The sequence below is a fragment of the Rhinoderma darwinii genome, chromosome 1 (genome assembly GCF_050947455.1).
Source record: "Rhinoderma darwinii isolate aRhiDar2 chromosome 1, aRhiDar2.hap1, whole genome shotgun sequence".
NCBI classification, from domain to species: domain Eukaryota; kingdom Metazoa; phylum Chordata; class Amphibia; order Anura; family Rhinodermatidae; genus Rhinoderma; species Rhinoderma darwinii.
Window position 1 is genome coordinate 564,460,293 of NC_134687.1, and position 20,585 is coordinate 564,480,877.

At 40.6% G+C, this 20,585-nt stretch overlaps 1 protein-coding gene across 1 annotated transcript in view; it reads right to left on the bottom strand.

Moving 5' to 3' along the window:
* The window catches only part of CENPH (centromere protein H), a 73,193-nt gene that overhangs the window by 28,872 nt on the left and 23,736 nt on the right, over nucleotides 1-20,585 (bottom strand). The window contains exons 5-7 of the mRNA XM_075854894.1: nucleotides 16,812-16,868; nucleotides 14,135-14,198; nucleotides 3,279-3,330 (exon numbers count right to left, since the gene is read on the bottom strand). Of these exons, the coding sequence (XP_075711009.1) occupies nucleotides 3,279-3,330; nucleotides 14,135-14,198; nucleotides 16,812-16,868 (173 nt within the window). The remainder of the gene's footprint in view (nucleotides 1-3,278; nucleotides 3,331-14,134; nucleotides 14,199-16,811; nucleotides 16,869-20,585) is intronic.

A 20,585-nucleotide genomic window follows, 5' to 3' on the forward strand; every position in this document is an offset into this window, starting at 1 on the left:
ATTCTGGTCTACAAAAATTGCTGCCTCTTCAGGTGAATGAATCTGTCAGCATAATCCTCAAAGTGGCGGGAATTTGATTTTGCGCTTGTAACGAGTGGTGCAGACTCCCCCAAAGGAGCTTCGTTGACGTGTGACTTCTTTCGAATAGTCCACGAACAAAATTATTTTTGCACCCCGAACATGCAAAGGGGTGTTGCGGTTCCTGAAGTTCCTTTTTATCATTGTAATCCAGGTAACACATGATTACCTGCCTTGGTCTGGTTTGCGTCGCTCCTTTTGTATTGGCTACGGATACAGGAGGACCTGTAGGTGCTATGGTTTAATGTGTTCAGGCAAACCGACAATCCTGAGATTGTTTCTCCTGCAGAGATTCGAGATCCTCCAAACGGTCTCGGAATTTGGTATTATCTCCAATCAGATCTCTAACGCAGGTTGAGCCCCTGCTGATTCATCTTCCAGTAAGCCAGCACGCCATTCCAGGTCGTCAAGTAGAGTGCCATGTGGTTACCTCAGTCTAGATTAGCTGCAGTGTCGGTCACTGTGGCAATTAGAGTCTCTAATATCAGGGGCCAAGCGACTTCCAACCTCTATCGCCAGTTTCCTGTAGTCTTGGATGAGGCCGTGCTCTGCAAATTATGTCCGGGCGGGTGGGGATCACGGCTACCGCTCCGAAGGAGGTATCGCTCCATACACCCTCCGCTCACTATCTCTGCTGAGATATGTCTCACTTGCAGGTGGGTGGCGGCGGAGGGTCAGGGGGATCAGGGCTCCGGGAGCTCATCTATCTCCAGCCTCACGTCTCAGCGCCGGAACCGGAAGTCTTTTTTTTTGTAAATTTACTTTACTTAACCTCACAGCTCAGCCTGGTCCTCAAGGTCTTCCCTCTTATGGGGGTTATTAATCCTCCACATATCCTCCCAACCAAATTCTTTCAACAGTTCCCCCATAGGTGACGAAGGTGGACCCCTGCAACAACCCAACTGGTCTAATTCATAATTAAGAACATTGTTAAAATTTCCCACAAGTGGGCAGCCTGTTTTATCCTGAAGAAATTGTATAAGTTCGAATAGTACCCCCAGAGAATATGGGGGGGGGGGGGGGGCAGATATAAATTGCTGCTAACACAATTGTAGTCCCACTGGAGGTACCATGTAGAAATACAGATCTCATTTAAATATCGATTTTATACGAGTAGATATTAAATTCAATTCTTTTATTGATTAATATACTAACCCCACGTGAGAATGAGGAGTATGTTTCATGAAACACTGTCAATCCATTGTTTAGATACAGTACCCAGTTTGTGGAGTCAAATGCGTTTCTGCTAAACAAAAGCACCACTGGACCATAAGGCTGTGTTCACACTGAGTTTTTTGCAGGAGGGAAATTTCTCCTGCAAAAACTGCTCCAGACTGTTTTTGCACAGTGGTTTGACAAAAACTCATCAAAACACTCGTCGAGGCGTTTTTTCCCTCTTTCTGACTGATTGAAATGGGGTTTTGGAGGCGGAAACCGCCTCAAGATGGGTCAGGACGCTTCTTTTTACCGAGACGCGTTTTTTTTTACTCGCTGTAAAAAAAACTCGACCAACTCCCATTGAAATCAATGGGAGGAATTTTCGGGCGGTTTTTGAGGAGTTTTGCAGCCCTGTTTCCGCATCAAAAAAACTCGTCAAAAAAACGTGTGAACAGGGCCTAATTGTGTTTTTTAAAAGAAAAAAAATAGAACAAAGAGCCTGGTATCACAGGTAGGGTCAAGGGCACATTGGATAGTTCAACACCTGTGATCACTTTCATCAAATCCACTTCCTTAAGGCCCTTTTACACTGGTCAATTATCGGGCAAACGAGCGTTCATTGGACGCTCGTTCCGATAATTGCCCTGTGTAAACAGGGCAGCGATCAGCAGATGAACGAGCAAACACTCGATCATCTGCTGATCGCGTTAAACGTTTAAAATATTATTGTTGTCGGCAGCACATCTCCCTGTGTAAACAGGGAGACTTGCTGCGGACATGATACAAATGTATGGAGACGAGCGATCAGAGAAACGAGCGCTCGTCCACATACTAGCTTCTTGTGAGATGGGCAAACAAGCTCCGATCAAACGAGCACCGATCAGTCCCGTCGATCGGTGCTCGTTGCACCGGCCAAACTTGGCAGGTGTAAAAGTGCCCTTAACTCAGAGAGCATAAATAGTGGCATTCCCACCATTTAGAAGTCATAGATCCCTGAGCCTGTGCGCATCTCCAGCACAGTTTAGAAATCATAGGATACAGCAGATGAGGCAGCGTTGGACCCATACACTATCCGGTTAGCATGTTAGAATTTGTCGGTTTTCATTTGGTGTCCTTTTGTACATGCATTTTTTCTGGCGTTTTTGAAGTCCTAGAGAGAAGCCTATGGGAAAAAGACCTGTTTAAAAAAAAAAAAAAAAAAAAAAGACGCTGCCTTTGGAGCAAAACACTACGGACCACAAAATTTTAGATTTTTCTGTTGACTTCAGTGTACCATCTGGCTGAACTAAAATACGCATTTAAAAGACGCCACGAAAAACAGCGTGTATCCAACCTTTTACATGAAAATAGTAAATTCAATCATAGTAAACTATATATCCCCCAGCTCAGAGCCTTCCCTTCAATCCTATGCTGCCCTCAGATAGTATAGCATAGGGGACCTTACTGAGCCACTTCAAAGCTTTCCATAGTTTTGAAAGACTTTTTTTTACTAAAACAATGTATTAGAATGTTTACTGCAACTTTGTCATTCGTTTTAATAAAAATAAAATTTTTTCACTTGTTGGAGATACAGTTCTACGTATCCTGGATACATACAAGATGTATGTTGCGCTGAAACCCATACGTTTATAACTTGGATGTAGAGGATAACAGCTGAATTCTGCGTGTCAGACACACGCAGGACCCACCGTCACTGAAGCGGTCACTCCCACTGACCTGACTGATTCGGGTTTCAGCGCAAGAAACAGCTTCTATGTATCCAGGATATATAGAAGCTGTATCTCAAAAAGGTAGAAAAAAAACAAAAGTCGCACTACACACTATAGTGTTTTGGTAGAAAAAAAAAAAAAAAAAGGCTTTACAGAATTTAAAGGCCTTTACAGAATTATTTAATTTTGTAGTTCTTAGTTTAAAAGGGTTTTTACTAGTGTCGTTTCCCACGGAAAATCCAGTTATGGAGTTAGCCATTATTCTTAGTGAATTGCAAAATAACGTATGGAAAGTGACAAGCAACATAGAGGTTAAAATTAGAAGCAGCTTACTCATCCTCTTTTTTCTGACTTCAATCAATTGTTCTTCCAAAGGGAGGTTCTCCTAAAGGGAAAAGTCATGTGAGAAAGAGTCCATCCAATTCTCCTCAAGAATACATAGCATTTGTGGAACCTGATGTAAATACAACATGGGTTATTTTTGTGATGAATGTTTATTGTATATGCTGAATGCATAGCACCAAAATATGCAACTGTAGGCAAAAAAAAGTTATACCCCAAAATATAGGTTTTTGCGGATTCCTTTGCGTTAAAAAGCATATTAGACAACACAGATGTAAAAGTACAAACTTTGCAGACATGAAGGGTACGGTCCCACGTCTTGACATCTGCAAAATATGTCCGCTTGAATTGGGCGCATTTTTCAAACATTTTTAATTGGCCCTACGATTTGGCAGTTTTATTGCAAAACAATGGGGGCCATTAATGGCATTAAGGCCCCTTAATGACCACGGATTGTTTTATTTTCTCACTGTCGCATTCCAAGAGTCGTAACTTTTTTTATTCCATCGACATAGCCGTAGAAGGGCTTGTTTTTTGCGTGACGAGTTCTATTTTTCAGTTCCACCATTTGTGGATGCATATAATATATCGATTAACATTTATTACCTCTATTTTCAGAGAGAATTGAAAATAAGAGGCTATTCCTGCATTGATTTTCACGTTATAGATTTACGCCGTTTACTATGCAGCGTAAATAACATGTTACCTTTATTCTATGGGTCGGCACGATTACGGGGATACCAATTACATAAAGGTTTCATAGATTTTCCTACGTTTGCACAATAAAAAACACTTTTAGAAAAAAAATTACTTGTTTTTGCATCGTCGCATTCCAAGAGCTGTAACTTTTTGATTTTTCCTGTCAATGTGGCCGTATGTAGGCTTGATTGCGGGCCAAGGTGTAGTTTTCATTAGTACTATTTTGGAGTACATGGGACTTCTTGATTAACTTTTTTTTTTTTATGGGGGGGGGGGGGGATGGTAGAAAAATAATTTTGCCGGGTTTTTTTTGACGCCGTACATTCGGTGGTTTAATTAATGTGTTAATTTTATTGTTCGTGTCGTTGCGATCGCGGCGATACCATATATGTGTTATTTGTTTTGACACTTACTAAACGCCACCACTTTATTTGGGAGGGAAAACAAAAAAAAGTGGTTTTATCTTTTTTCCTTCATGAACTTTATTTAAAGAGGCTCTGTCACCAGATTATAAATGCCCTATCTACTACATAATCTGATCGGCGCTGTAATGTAGAGAAGTGGTTTTCATTTTGAAAAACGATCATTTTTGAGCAAGTTATGAGCACTTTTAGTTTTATGCTAATTCGTTTCTTAACCCCTTCCCGCACCTTGGCATACATGAACGCCCAGGTGAGCAGTAACTTCGCGCACCTCGGCGTGCAGTTACGTCCGCGCTTTAACAGTTAACCGCCGTGCGGCACTACACCGCAGCGGCGGTTAACTGTGCACGGTGTCTGCCCTGCTCTCACCGTTGCAGATCAGCGGCCTGTTACAAACAAAAAATGCTTTTTTCCTAGAAGTCTTTTATTATAGGAAAAAAATTAAACACGTTAAAAAAAGTACACATATTTGGTATCACCGCGTTCATAACGACCCCAACTATAAAACTAATATTATTTCCCGCAAGGTGAACACGGCAAAAAAAAACTAAAAACAATGCCAGAATCACAATTTTTTGGTCACCACCCCATCCAAAATATACAATAAAAAGTGATCGAAAAGTCGCATGTACGCCAAATTAGTACCGATACAAACTACAACCCGTGCCGCAAAAAACAAGCCCTTAAACAGCTTTTTTGACTGAAAAATAAAAAAAAGTTATGGCTCTCAGAATATGGTGACACAAAAAAGAATTTATTTTATAAATAAGTGATTTTATTGCGCAAACGCTGCAAAACATAACAAAATTATATACATATGGTATCGCCGTAATCATATCGACCCGCAGAATAAAATATAATGGTAATTTATAGCCCAGGCTGACCGCCATAAAAAAAAAAAAAAAGAATAAAAAACATTGTCAGAATTGATGGTTTTTGGTCACCTTGCTTGCCAAAAAATGGAATAAAAAGTTATCAAAAAAATATCTGGTACCCCAAAATAGTACCAATGAAAACTACAGATTGTCCCACAAAGAATAAACCCTCACACAGCTCCGGTGGAGAAAAAAATTCTGCCTCTCAGAATATGGCGATGCAAAATGTGCAGTGTTCTAAAAGCAGAGAAGATCGGGCGCCCTTTATCAGTGCATCACCGGCCACACATCTGCGGATTATTATTTATTTACCCCATTATTATACCCTCTTATTATGCCCGGATGTTCTCCGCACAATTACATATGCCCCCACCTTATAAACTGAAACACCAGTAATACGCCAAACAGAACTAACAAGCTAAATCTGCGCGCCAAATGCCCCTCCCTCGCCCTACAGCGTGCCCAAGCAGCAGTTTACATCCACTGATATGGCATCGCCATACCCAGGAAAACCCGGTTAATATTTTATGAGGTATTTGTCTTCAGTGGCACAAACTGGGCATAACAGAGTGCACTAAAATGGAAGATCAATGGAAAATTGTAATTTTCCCTCTGCACCATCCGCTGCACATTAACCCCTTCGCGCACCACGACATAGCAGGTCGTAGTGTGGGGGTGATGTATGGAGCGTCTCACGTGAAAAATAAAAGAATTTAAAACTGCAAAAATCTCTGTTTTTTGGTCACCATGGCTCTACCAAAAAAATTTAATAAAAAGTGCTCAAAAAGTTGTATGTACCAAAAAATGGTACCAATAAAAACGACCGCTCGTCCCTCAATAAATAAGCCCCCACACCACTCTATTGACGGAAAAATAAAAAAAGTTATGGCTCTTGGAAAGCGGGGAGGAAAAAACTAAAAAGGAAAAGAAAAAATGGTTCAGTCCGGAAAGGGTTAATTACTTCAGGAAAAAAAAGTAGATTTTTACTTTTACATAATAATTCCAATGAATTCAGCAAAACAACTGTGGGGTCAAAATGCTAACTTTACCCTTAGAAAAATTCCTTGATGAGTGTAGTTTCCAAAATGGGGTCACTTTTCGGGGGTTTCCACTATTTTATTCCCTCCAGTTAATTGCAAATGTGACACGGCACTGAAACCTATAACAGCAAAATCAGAATTTCAAAATCCAAATGGTGCTCCTTCCCTTCTGAGTCCTGCTGTGGGTCCAAACAGCAGTTTATTACCACATATGGGGTATTGCTATAATCGGGAGAAATTGCTTTACATATGTTAAAGGGAATGTGTCGCTAGAGATTTTTTTTTTTAGTTAAAACAGCTGGTATATACAGGATTACACATTGTTCTAATTTTTTCACAAGTAAGGAAATATTATAAATTTGATTCTAATTTATAACATTTCCATGTGTCACAAGAGGGAGCAATTCCCAAAATTGTAGCATTGGCATGTGGTAAAGCAACCTCATTGCTTTATGCTGCAAAATTGGAGAAGACACACTCGATCTAGTGTGCTCAATTAATCCCCCTCCTTTATTCTGACTAGTGCCAGGAGAAAGGAGGGGGTTGAATGTTCAAACCTCCTATGCTGTGTGCCGCCATTTTTTGAGCGAATGCACAGTGTAGTAGGCTTACATACAGTGGTAATCACACAGTAAAACACGAACATACACAAATATAACTTACCTGCTCCTGCCGCCGCCGCTGCTCCCTCCGCTCCTAGTCCTTGCTTCTGAACATATGTCCGGAAGCCGCGACCGGAAGTAGTCATTTTACTGTGCGGCCGCGGCTTCCGGTCCACATGAAAATGGCGCCGGATGTCGCTCGGCCGAAGACCTTCCTTTTGGACTGTGTGGGAGCGGCGCATGCGCCATTCCCAGAGAGACGGCGTACACCATAGTGAATGGAACGGCTCCCGTTCGCATTCTCTATGGGGATGTATAATCGACACATACAGAGATGAAAAAAAAAAAATGGCAGCCCCGATAGTGAAGTAAAAAAAAAAAAAAAAAAAAAAAAAAAAAAAAGAATAAAGTAAAACAAATAAATAAAATTTCTTTTAACAACACACTAAAAGCAAATTGCTATAAAAAAAATTTTTTTGGCGACACCTGTCCTTTAAGGTGTTTTTTCTCTTTTATTCCTTGGAAAAATTAAAAAAGGTCTACGTTTTTTCAGAAAAAAAAGGTAGATTTTCATCTTCACATACTAATTCAAATAAATTTAGCAAAAAAAACAAAAAACTGTGGGTTCAAAATGCTAACTATACCCCTAGATAAATTCACTGAGGGGTGTAGTTTCCAAAATTAGGTCACTTTTGGGGGTTTATTGTTTTGGCCCCACAAGACCTATTCAAACCTAACATGGCACCTAAAATATATTCTGGGAAAAAAAAAAAAAAAAAAAAAAAAAAAAAGAAGGAGGCCCCAAAATCCACTAGGTGCTCCTTTGCTTCTGGGGCCTGTATTTCAGTAAATTAGCACACTAGGGTCACATGTGGGATATTTCTAAAAACTGCAGAATCTGGGCAATAAATAATGCGTTACAATGCTCGAGTAAAACTTTGGGTATTGAATTTTTTTTTAAATTATAAATGAATTTTGTAAAAAAAAAAAAAAAAAGTGACATTTGTAAATTTCACCTCTACTTTGCTTTAATGCCTGTGAAATGCCTAAAGGGTTAAAATACTTTCTGAATTCGGTTTTGAATACTTTGAGAGATGCCGTTTTCAAAAGGGGGTGAATTATGGGGACTTTCTAATATATAAGGCCCTCAAAGCCACTTCACAACTGAACTGGTCCTTGTAAAAATAGCCTTTTGAAATTTTCTTGAAAATGTGAGAAATCGCTGCTAAAGTTCTAGGTCTTGTAACGTCCTAGAAAAATAAAAGAATGTTCAAAAAACGATGCAAACATAAAGTAGACATATAGGGGGATGTTAACTAGTAAGTATTTTGTGTGGTATTACTGTTTTACAAGCAGATCTTTAAATTTAGAAAAATGCAAATTTTTGCAAATTTCTCCAAATCTTAGTGTTTTTTTTTACAAATAAATATTGAATTTATCGACCAAATTTTTTCACTAACAAAGTACAATATGTCACGAGAAAACAATCTTAGAATCACTTGGATAGGTAAAAGCATTCCCAAGTTATTACCACATAAATTGACATGTCACATTAGAAAAATAGTCTTCATCCTGATGGCCAAAACAGGCTCAGTTCTGAAGGGGTTAATAGACAACTGGGCGTGTTTTTACTTTTTACCAACTGGGCGTTGTAAAGACAAGTGTATGACGCTGACCAATCAGTGTCATACACTTCTCATTGTTCCAGCCCATTGTTACAGTGTGATTGTTCCAGTCCAGCTTCTTTCACTGCACAATGAGAAGTGTATGATGCCGATTGGTCAGCGTCATACACTCCTCTGTACAACGCCTAGTTGGTAAAAAGTAAAAACACGCCCAGTTGTCTATTAAGAATCTAATTAGCATAAATCTAAAAGTGCTCATAACTTGCTAAAAAATTATCGTTTTTCAAAATAAAAACCACTGTAATCTACATTACAGCGCCGATCAGATTATGTAGGAGATAGGGCACTTATAATCTGGTGACAGAGCCTCTTTAACTGCTTTACTTTTTTTCTTTTGTCCCACTAGGGGACTTCACCATGTGCTCGCTTATATAATCCTTTACTATTGCTTTGGTATACGGCATCATTGCCGGTAACTGTAAAACTGACAGGCTATTAGGCAATGTATTAGGCCATGCCTCTGTGGCAGTTACTGAAGGCAGTAATAGAAGTGTACACTTCTCATCGTTCCCACCCAGCTTCTTTCACTGCAGACACACAGCGTGACGTCACCCACAGGTCCTTCAACCTTGGCGTCGGACAGAGAAGATACATGGGCTGCAGCCGTCCGAGAAGGTAATATGCTCGTCTCTAGGGAGTTGGCTATGATTACCTGACACGGTGATGCTGCTGCAGATGTACTCTGCAGGAGCTGATGTGTCTTCTCTCTTCCGACGCCAAGGTTGAAGGACCTGTGGGTGACATCACGCTGTGTGTCTGCAGTGAAAGAAGCTGGCTGGGAACGATGCGGTCACCCACAGGTCCTTCAACCTTGGCGTCAGAAGAGAGAAGACACATCAGCTCCAGGCGTCAGAGTACAGTTGAATCTGCAGCAGCAACACATGTCAGGTAAGCATAGCAAACTCCCTAGAGACGAGCATATCATATATTATAAATACCCCATATGTGGTAATAAACCACTGTATGAATACAAATCAGGGCTCAGAAGGGAAGGAGCGCCATTTGGCTTTTGGAGAGTAGATTTTGCTGGATTGGTTTTTCTGCACCATGTCGCTTTTGCAAAGCCCCTTAGGTACCAGTACAGTGGAAACTACCCAAAAGTGACTCCATTTGGCAAACTACACCCATTGAGGAATTCATCTAGGGGGTAGTGAGCATTTTGACCCCACAGGTGTCTCAGATTTTATTAGAAATGGGCAGTGAAAATGAAAAATTACATTATTTTGCAATAAGACGTAGCACTAGTTCAAAATTCTTCATTTTCTCAACAAATAAGGGAGAAAAAGCACCGTAACATTTGTAAAGCAACTTCTTCAGAGTAGGGAAATACCCCACATGTGGTCATAAACTGCTATTTGGACACACGGCAAGGCTCTAAAAGGGAAGGAGCGCCATTTAGTATTTGAAGTGGAGATTTTACAAGATTCGTTGTTTGACAGCATGTTGCATTGAGCTATAGTACCAGTACAGTGGTACCCCCGAAAAATTACCCCATTTTGGAAACTAGATCCTCAAAGAATTTATCTAGGAATGTAGTGAGCATTTTGACCGCACAAGTGTTTTGCAAAAATGAGTAAACAATAGATGTTGCAGATTGAAAATTGCCGTTTTCCACAGATATGCCATTTCAGTGCCCAATGTTTTGTGCCCAGCTTGTACCACCGTAGACACACATCCCATAAATTGTTAAGCGGGTTCTCCAGAATACAGTAATACCACATATGTGGTCATAAATTGCCGTTTGGGCACACTGCCAGGCTCAGTTGGACCACCATTTGTCTTTTGAAGCGCAGATTTTGCTTGGTGTTTTACTGGTATTTCAGTTTATATTGTGGGGGTATATGTAATCTGTGCAGAGTACATCAGGGTATATGTGATCCGTGCAGAGTCCATCAGGGTATATGTAATCTGTGCAGAGTCCATCAGGGCATAATAGGATGATGTAATAACGGGGTGAATGAATAATAAAAGTAATAATCCATGGATTGGTGTGGTACGCTTTAAACCAATCCTTTATACACAGGCCGGGTTATTGGGTATTATACAAAATATCTGCGCTCCAGTATTGCCTAATCTTGGACTTCTACACTAGCCCTATAAGCAGCACAAGGCCCTAAAGTTTCCTCATCTCTGCTGCATCTACGGGGTCCAGCAAATTATGATGTGGGGTATTTAGTGAAATTCTACTGGACCTAAAAAATTTGTCTGGGCAGTCATTTAACATCATTGCGTTTTGAGAGTCATAACGTGTTATTTTTCCGTTGACGGAGCTGTGTGAGGGCACGTTTTTGTGGAACAAGCTGTAATTTTTCTTGGTTCCATTTTGGGGTACATGTGATTTTTTGGGAGATGAGGAAACCAAAAAACAGCAATTCTAGCACGGTTTTGTTTTTTTAGTGTTCACCGTGCAGTTTAAACATGTTAACTTCATTCTGCGGGGCGATACGATTACAGCGACACCAAATTTATATTGTTTTTTTACGTTTCACTACGTGCCCACAATAAAAATACTCTTTTCTAAAAAAAAAATCATGTTTAAAGAGGCTCTGTCACCAGATTATAAATGCCCTATCTCCTACATAATCTGATCAGCGCTGGAATGTAGATAACAGCAGTGGTTTTTATTTTGAAAAACGATCATTTTTGAGCAAGTTATGAGCAATTTTAGATTTAGTTTCTTAATGCCCAACTGGGCGTGTTTTTACTTTTGACCAAGTGGGTGTTGTAAAGAAGTGTATGAGGCTGACCAATCAGTGACCAATCAGCCACATACACTTCTCATTGTTCCAGCCCAGCATGATCCACAGCACAGTGAGATTGTGCAGTGAAAGAAGCTGGGCTGGAACAATGAGAAGTGTATGTGGCTCATTGGTCACTGATTGGTCAGCCTCATACACTTCATTACAACACCCACTTGGTCAAAAGTAAAAACACGCCCAGTTGGGCATTAAGAAACTAAATCTAAAATTGCTCATAACTTGCTCAAAAATGATCGTTTTTCAAAATAAAAACCACTGTTGTTATCTACATTCCAGCGCTGATCAGATTATGTAGGAGATAGGGCATTTATAATCTGGTGACAGAGCCTCTTTAAGTGTCGCCATTTTCTGACAGCCATTACTTTTTTATTTGTTAGTTGATATCGCTGCGGGAGGGCTTGTTTTATGCGTGACGAACTGTAGTTTCTATTGGTACCATTTTGCGTTACTTACAACTTTTATATCACTTAATTAAATTTTTTTGAGACAAGATGACAAAAATAAAATGGTGTCATTGTTTATCAAAAAATATTTTACGGTATTCCGTGCGGTAAAAATAATGTGATATTTTTAAAGATCAGGCCGTTCTGAACGCAGCGATACCTATTATGTAGTTTTTTTTCATGTTTTCATTTTTTTTCTAATAAAAGGAGTTGATCAGGGAAACAGGGCAAGTGTTGTTTTTATTAGTTAAAACTTTTATTTATTTTTCTTTCACATTTTTTTTTTACTTTTTTCACTTTTTTTTATTACACTGACCTGGGGACTTGAAGATTTGGTCTTCTGATCCCCAGTACGATACAATACAGTGCATACATAAGTAGTGCAGTGTATTGTAACTGTCATTCTTCAGCTGACAGTTAGGCTATTACGTCATGCCTCGGGCAGGACCTAATAGGCTACCGTACCTGGGCAACCAGGAAACCTGGCAACGGCTTCCTGGTTGCCATAGCAACCATCGCTATCCACGATCTATCGCGCGAGGGGGGGGGGGGGCACAGAGGGAGCTCCCTCCCTGTCAACCACTTCAATGCGGCGGACGTCATTGACAGCCGCATTGAAGGGGTTAAATGGCTGCGTTCGGCAGTAACTGCCATCGCAGCGGGATGTCAGCTGTGTATGACAGCCGCTGAAGATAAAGCGCGCTCAGCTCCTGTGCTCGCTTTATCTACAGCTCGTGACTATATGCCCGTGTGCGGGAAAGCACTTTGAATTTGGACGTAGTGTCATGCCCAATAGCAGGAAGGGATTAAGGAGTTACATTTCTAGTCTGTTTTTTAAGCCTTTATTTCAGGTTGCAGCTAGAATAGAGTAGGGATTTATCTGAATGAATTGATATGGTTGTTGTGATGTGGGCACACGCCTTTGGCTCAATGTGACCCAAGGACCTCCATTTATTTTACAATGTAAAAATGAGCAATTCTGCATTTTATATTTATAGACTGTATACCTTGGTTGGCTGCAGCCTGCTTATTTATAGGTATAGGGCTTGGTGAACCAGTGACTATGGACATAAAGATTTGGGAATTATCAGATTCACCTTCTACTAACGAAGATATTTTGCTTAAAGCGACCCTCCGGTCTCTGGACAAAATTATAAATGTGATGGGGTATATGGAGAAATATTACATGGTGCCCACCAGTTGTGCCCTCTGCCATGGATCCGCCGTATTAGGGCCCCTTTGTGTCGTTTCAAAATGGCCACAGCGCTCATACGGAGTCTAAGGGTATGTACACACGACCTCTTTTCAGACGTAATGGAGGCGTTTTACGCCTCAAATTACGCCTGAAAAGACGGCTCCAATAAGTCGGCAAACATCTGCCCATTGCTTGCAATGGGTCTTATGATGTTCTGTGCAGACGAGCGGTCATTTTACGCGTCGCTGTCAAAATATGGTGTGTAAAATGACGGCTCGTCAAAAGTGCAAGACGCTTCTTGGGACGTTTTTAGAGCCGTTTTCTCAGACTATTGAAAACAGCTCCAAAAACGGCCGTTAAAAACGCCACGAAAAACGCGAGGTGCTCAAAAAAACGTCTGAAAATCAGGAGCGGTTTTCCCTTGAAAACAGCTCCGTATTTTCAGACGTATTTTGTTAATCGTGTGAACATACCCTAAGACACACCAATCCATGAACAGAGGGAAAGGACTGCTCACGTAAGCAGCTCTGGTCAATCAGACTGGTAGTTTAAAAAGTGCTGCGCTCATCTTGGGACAGCATAAAGGGGATCCTGAAATGGTGGATCCACGGCAGAGGGCACAACTGGAGGGCACCGGGTAATATTACTCCATATACACAATCGTATTTAAAATGTTGTCCCGGGACCGGAGGGTCGCTTTAAGAAACTTCAAGTTGCTCAAACATCTGTTGCCCTAGGGCCAGGATCTAAAGCAGTTTTGGTGCAGTTTTTAAGGTTTTTTATTTTTTTGGACACCGGAGTTGGGATAGGAGATGAATACATTTTTGGGTGAAACAGTTACATAGCACAAGAGAAGACTCATCAAGCAATAAAATGTTCAAGTGTACAGTTTCATTAACAAGCTAAACAGCTGTAAGACGGCACAAAAAAAACGTGTGGTTCTGCAAAATTGCAGTTAAGTCACAAGGTTTTGCTGAAGATCAAAGCAAAACGTGTTTTTTTCTTTTTTTTTTTCTTAAGAGAGCATTAAATCGCTGTACATAAGTGAATTGCTCAATACAAAAAAAATAAAGGTTTAGGTCTAGCCCCAGCCTAAGGACAGCTCATGCTCCTCATTAATAACTTACCTTCTGAAACTTTAGTATCTGATTACAAAGACCCCTGCTGTGCTCAATAGTCTCATGTATTAACCTGAAAAATAAATTATAAACAATTATCCATGCAGTTACTCCCCAGATATAAACAGTTTAGACTAGAAAATAAATTTTACACTGCTGACACCTAAATATATACATTTCCCCGCTTTCGTGGTATACTCACACAGCGTCTGTACGAAGCAGAAAAAAGCGTGGCTGTTTAAGAGAAAACAGCCTCTGAAACCAGATGATTTTGGAGCGGATTTTGTAATGTCAATGTAAAATCACCTTGTAAAACGTTTAACTGGTTCCCGACCGCCGGTTGTATATAAACGTGCGGCAGCGGGGGTCCTTAAAACTGGCAGCAAAGTGTTTTACGGCGCAGGTTTTAGATGGCTGCCCGAGCGATCAGGCAACTGAATGTCGAGTCCCCGGCAGTAAGTGAATCCCGGGGACCCTGAGAAGATAGAAGTTTTCGCTGCTTCTATTTTCTCTGATCGCGTGTACACAGCGCTCAATGAGCACTGTGTATAGAATAGCGGCAGGCAGCACCGCGGCCTCTATTGGTCCCGTTGATCACGTGACTGGTCACATGATCACCGGGATGCCGTTAATGGCAAGCTGCTAATGGGGCCCTACACAGCACTATTCGTGACAATGGTCACTATAAGGGTATGTGCACACACACTAATTACGTCCGTAAATGACGGACGTAATTCGGCCGAAAGTACCGGACCGAACTCAGTGCAGGGAGCCGGGCTCCTAGCATCATAGTTATGTACGATGCAAGGAGTCCCTGCCTCGCTGCAGGACAACTGTCCCGTACTGTAATCATGTTTTCAGTACGGGACAGTCGTCCTGCAGAGAGGCAGGGACTTCTAGCATCGTACATAAGTATGATGCTAGGAGCCCGGCTCCCTGCACTGTGTTCGGTCCGGGACTTGCGGCCGAAATACGTCCGTCAATTACGGACGTAATTAGTGTGTGTGCACATACCCTAAGAGGGCCGATTTCTCCTGTAACCGGGGCTGCTGTGGATAGAAAATGGTGTAGAATAAAAAAAAAAAAATAGAGTCTCCAAAAAGTCTTTTCTGACCTTTCGGGGACAGGCCATAGTAAAATAAAAAATAAAAAAAAAAGAACAGTAGAAATAAGCTAAATAATAAATACACAAAATATCCACCCAAAAACACACCCCCCCCCCCCCCAACCAATCATTGTCGTAATGCTAGCCCTGACCCAATTACCTTAAAATAGACATGTAATATATCAAAAATTTACGGTAGACTGAAGATCAAACAAAAGGTCTATTTTAAGGAAAAACTATATTACCAGAAAAATGTATTAGCTGAAGACTAAAAAAGCATGTTTTTTTACTATTATTTTCAAACTTTATGCCTAGAAACGCTAAAATAGCAAAAAGGATGTGTTTAAAAATGATTAAAAAAAATAAACCTGCATGGTCTATGAAAAAAATATCGCAAAAATCACATTGCTAACACACCAAAAGAAAGCTGGAGCCGTTATAGCAGATTAACGTGTGCTAAAAATGGCTAACACGGTCTGGTCCTGTAGACTCAAAATAGCCCGATCCTGAATCGGTTAAAGTAGTGACATGTCACTTCCTTTTTACGAGGAGTTTTCTTAAATTCAGCAGCGTAAAAATACACCTCATATGAACACAGTATTTCCCATTAAAACCAGAATACGAGCGTTTTGCGCTCCGAAATGTGTCTGAACACAACTTGTGTGAATATGGCCCAATACAAAACACCAGTGATGGTCTGTCCGCTGTCTCTAACATCATGTCCTCTATCACTAAATTTATCTAAAACTGAGCTCCCTGTGTTCCCACCATCTACTAGCCTACCTAAACTGGATGTCTCTATATCAGTGCTCAGCACTACCATAACTCCTAGGCAGCACACCCGCTGACTTATATTCAGTCACTTTCACGCTCCGGTCACCACCTTCACCGTAAAAACCTCTCCAGAATCCATCCTTTTCTTACTGTGGAAACGGCCAAAACTCATGGTCGCTCTGATTCACTCTCGTCTTGATTACTGTAACCCATTACTAATTGGTGTACCCCTCCCTAAATTCTCCCCTCTATCCTGAATGCATGAGCCAGGATCATCTATCTGACCAACCGCTACACCAATGCCTCTATCCTGTTAACTTCCTCCATAATCCGAACAACCCACTCCCATTCTCTAGTCTTTATTCATGCTGCACCAGTTCTCTGGAACGCGCTTCCAGTCAGATTAATTCCCAACATCCAGTTTTAAGCTTATCATAAAAACACTTATTTTTAGGCACCTGCAATAGCTTGTGACTAGGAGGATTCATATGCTAGAAAAATAACGGCGTACAGCACTCACTTGACTAATGCAGTTAAGGATTTAACCCAGACACGCAGTATTTGTATAGCCGAAACGTTGCACGTCTGGATTAAATAAATAATTGCATTGATATTCTGTACACCATGGTTTTTCTCGCATTGGATATAACCAATGGACAGGACGAACCAAGTCCACAGGAGAGGAGCACCACATTTCGTTCTCCTTTGAATGTGGAGTGCTGTCCATCCATGTTGTTGAAAAATTCACAATCCAAATACAGATATAAAATAGAGCATGAGTAATAAATACCCGCTAGTAACACTTACTTTGACTCTGTGTTCTTCTCTAACAACTTATTGTGTATTGCGTCATATAACTGCATCCTGTAGTAAAGATAAAAAAAGTTATGCAAGTGTGTGTGTGTGTATATATATACACACTACCGTTCAAAAGTTTAGGGTCACTTAGAAATTTCCTTATTTTTGAAAGAAAAGCAGTTTTTTTTCAATGAACATTAAATTAATCAGAAATACACTATACATTGTTAATGTGATAAAAGACTATTCTAGCTGCAAACGTCTGGTTTTTAATGCAATATCTACATAGGTGTATAGAGGCCCATTTCCAGCAACCATCACTCCAGTGTTCTAATGGTACATTGTGTTTGCTAACTGTGTTAGAAGGCTAATGGATGATTAGAAAAACACTTGAAAACCCTTGTGCAATTATGTTAGCACCGCTGTAAACAGTTTTGCTGTTTAGAGGAGCTATAAGGGTATGTTCACACGATAGCAGACATTTACGGCTGAAATGAGACTGTTTTCAGAAGAAAACAGCTGCGTCGTTTCAGCCGTAAATGCTCCTCCTCGTAATATACGAGGCGTCTGTGACGCTCGTATATCTTGAGCTGCTCTTCATTGAGTTCAATGAAGAACAGCTCAAATTACGTTGCAAAGAAGTGCCCTGCACTTCTTTGCCGAGGCAGTCAATTTACGCGTCGTCGTTTGACAGCTGTCAAACGACGACGCGTAAATTACAGGTCGTCTGCACAATACGTCGGCAAACCCATTCAAATGAATGGGCAGATGTTTGCCGACGTATTGTAGCCCTATTTTCAGACGTAAAAGGAGGCATAATATGCCTCGTTTACGTCTGAAAATAGGTCGTGTGAACCCAGCCTAAAACTGACCTTCCTTTGAGCTAGTTGAGAATCTGGAGCATTACATTTGTGGGTTCGATTAAACTCTCAAAATGGCTAGAAAAAAAGAGAGCTTTCATGTGAAACTCGAGAGTCTATTCTTGTTCTTCGAAATGAAGGCTATTCCATGCGAGAAATTGCCAAGAAACTGAAGATTTCCTACAATGGTGTGTACTACTCCCTTCAGAGGACAGCACAAACAGGCTCTAACCAGAGTAGAAAGAGAAGTGGGAGGCCCCGCTGCACAACTGAGCAACAAGACAAGTACATTAGAGTCTCTAGTTTGAGAAATAGACGCCTCACAGGTCCTCAACTGGCAGCTTCATTAAATAGTACCCGCAAAACGCCAGTATCAACGTCTACAGTGAAGAGGCGACTCCGGGATGCTAGCCTTCAGGGCAGAGTGGCAAAGAAAAAGCCATATCTGAGACTGGCTAATAAAAGGAAAAGATTAATATGGGCAAAAGCACACAGACATTGGACAGAGGAAGATTGGAAAAAAGTGTTCTGGACAGACGAATCGAAGTTTGAGGTGTTCTGATCACACAGAAGAAGATTTGTGAGACGCAGAACTGAAAAGATGCTGGAAGAGTGCCTGACGCCATCTGTCAAGCATGGTGGAGGTAATGTGATGGTCTGGGGTTGCTTTGGTGCTGGTAAAGTGGGAGATTTGAACAAGGTAAAAAGGATTTTGAATAAGGAAGGCTATCCCTCCATTTTGCAACGCCATGCCATACCCTGTGGACAGCGCTTGATTGGAGTCAATTTCATCCTACAATAGGACAATGACCCAAAGCACACCTCCAAATTATGCAAGAACTATTTAGGGAAGAAGCAGGCAGCTGGTATTCTATCTGTAATGGAGTGGCCAGCGCAGTCACCAGATCTCAACCCCATAGAGCTGTTGTGGGAGCAGCTTGACCGTATGGTACGCAAGAAGTGCCCATCAAGCCAATCAAACTTGTGGGAGGGGCTTCTGGAAGCATGGGGTGAAATTTCTCCCGATTACCTCAGCAAATTAACAGCTAGAATGCCAAAGGTCTGCAATGCTGTAATTGCTGCAAATGGAACATTCTTTGACGAAAGCAAAGTTTGAAGGAGAAAATTATTATTTCAAATAAAAATCATTATTTCTAACCTTGTCAATGTCTTGACTATATTTTCTAGTCATTTTGCAACTTATTTGATAAATATAAGTGTGAGTTTCCATGGAAAACACAAAATTGTCTGGCTTTATTTCATCTGTGTATGTGTCTCTTAACGGCAGCTACAGTGCATAGGACACAATGAACGGCTCTCGTTCATTGTATTCTCTGCTTCTGCTATTTCACTCTGTACTGCGCAGGCACAGTTCAGAGTGACCCAGCATACAAGCTGGTTTGTAGGGGGAAAGCCGGCGCCATTATGAAGACCGGCCGCACTGCAGGTAAGTTGTGTGTCTCTCTCTCTCTATGTGCATGCGCAGTGTTTTCAGCCATTTTTCGGGCCCTAAATGTCCCAAAAATCGGAAGCAGTACACCTACAAACATCTGCCCATTGATTTCAATGGGAAATACAGCGTTCTGTTCCAACGGGGCATTTTTTTACGCCTCATCAAAAAACCGGCACGTAAGAAGATGGCCGCGAAAAAGAAGTGCATGTCACTTCTTCAGCCGTTTTTCATTGATTCTATAGAAAACCAGCTCCAAAAACGGCCGTAAAAAATGCGAGCTGGACTAAAAAAACAGCTGAAAATCATTTTCAGACGTTTTTTTAGTTAGCGTGTGAACATACCCTTAGCCTTTTGGTGTGTCCTATAGAGTCTACAAGCTGCATTATACAATCACTCCCAAAATGGGAGACGGACAATGCTTAGCAATTTGAAGACACCTTTTCCTGGCTCCCACATTTACAGCAGTTGTGAGTCAGCTTGCTTTACCTTATTCACCTTGCTGTAATACTGGGAAGTGCTCCCTCTGGTGGCCAACATAGGAAAAGATGTCAAATTATTTAATTTTTAATACATCCCAAAATGTGGAAGAAAAAAAAAAATACAGCAAAATAAAATTATAATAAATAAGTAACTTAAATAAAATATTTAATTCGCAACACATTCCCTTTACAGCACTGTTCTGAATGATCAGTGTATACAGTAACACACACGAGCAAACGTTTATCGATCGTTATCTAGCATTGCTCTAAATTGATTGTGCTTTGTATGTTATGTATAAAGTAACACATATAGCACTGTTCTGATTGATTAGTGTATACAGTAACACACATGGTATTTAATTTGTATTCTACCTGAGTAGTGGTGATATAGTTTGTGAGGAATCATTACAATTTATTACCTACGATATTATATCAGGAATCACCTGGCTTTCTTTTAACCTATTTTTAAAATGTCTATAGTATATACTTGGGAGGGGGGTTATCTTTGTACTATTTACTGATGTATAATAAATTGTATAATTTGTTTAATAAAATTGCATTTTGATGAAATTTATTGCATGATTTCAAGATTTCCTTTTTTGGTTTAATATGTGAATTTTGTGGTATCTTGAGTATAATTACTAGTAGGAAATATATTATATAGGTTATAATACATTCCCTTTAAGTGGACCAAAGACATTAATTTTGTAAATTTATCTATAATTGGCCGTATTTGTTTAATTTCTCAATACTTACTATAAAAAGCAAATCGATAGTATACATGCATGATCATATTCAATCACCACTCCAACGTCACCGCTCTGCTGGTCACTGCTGGTCTTAGTTGACTTCCCTGCAGAGACAATATGCCGTTCACACCCGTGACCATAGCAGCAAATCACTGACCTCAGCGGTGATGCTAGCATGGACTGCTGAGGCCAGTGATCGGCTGCAGCGTTGTGCATGAAAAGCACGTCATCACCGCAAGTCA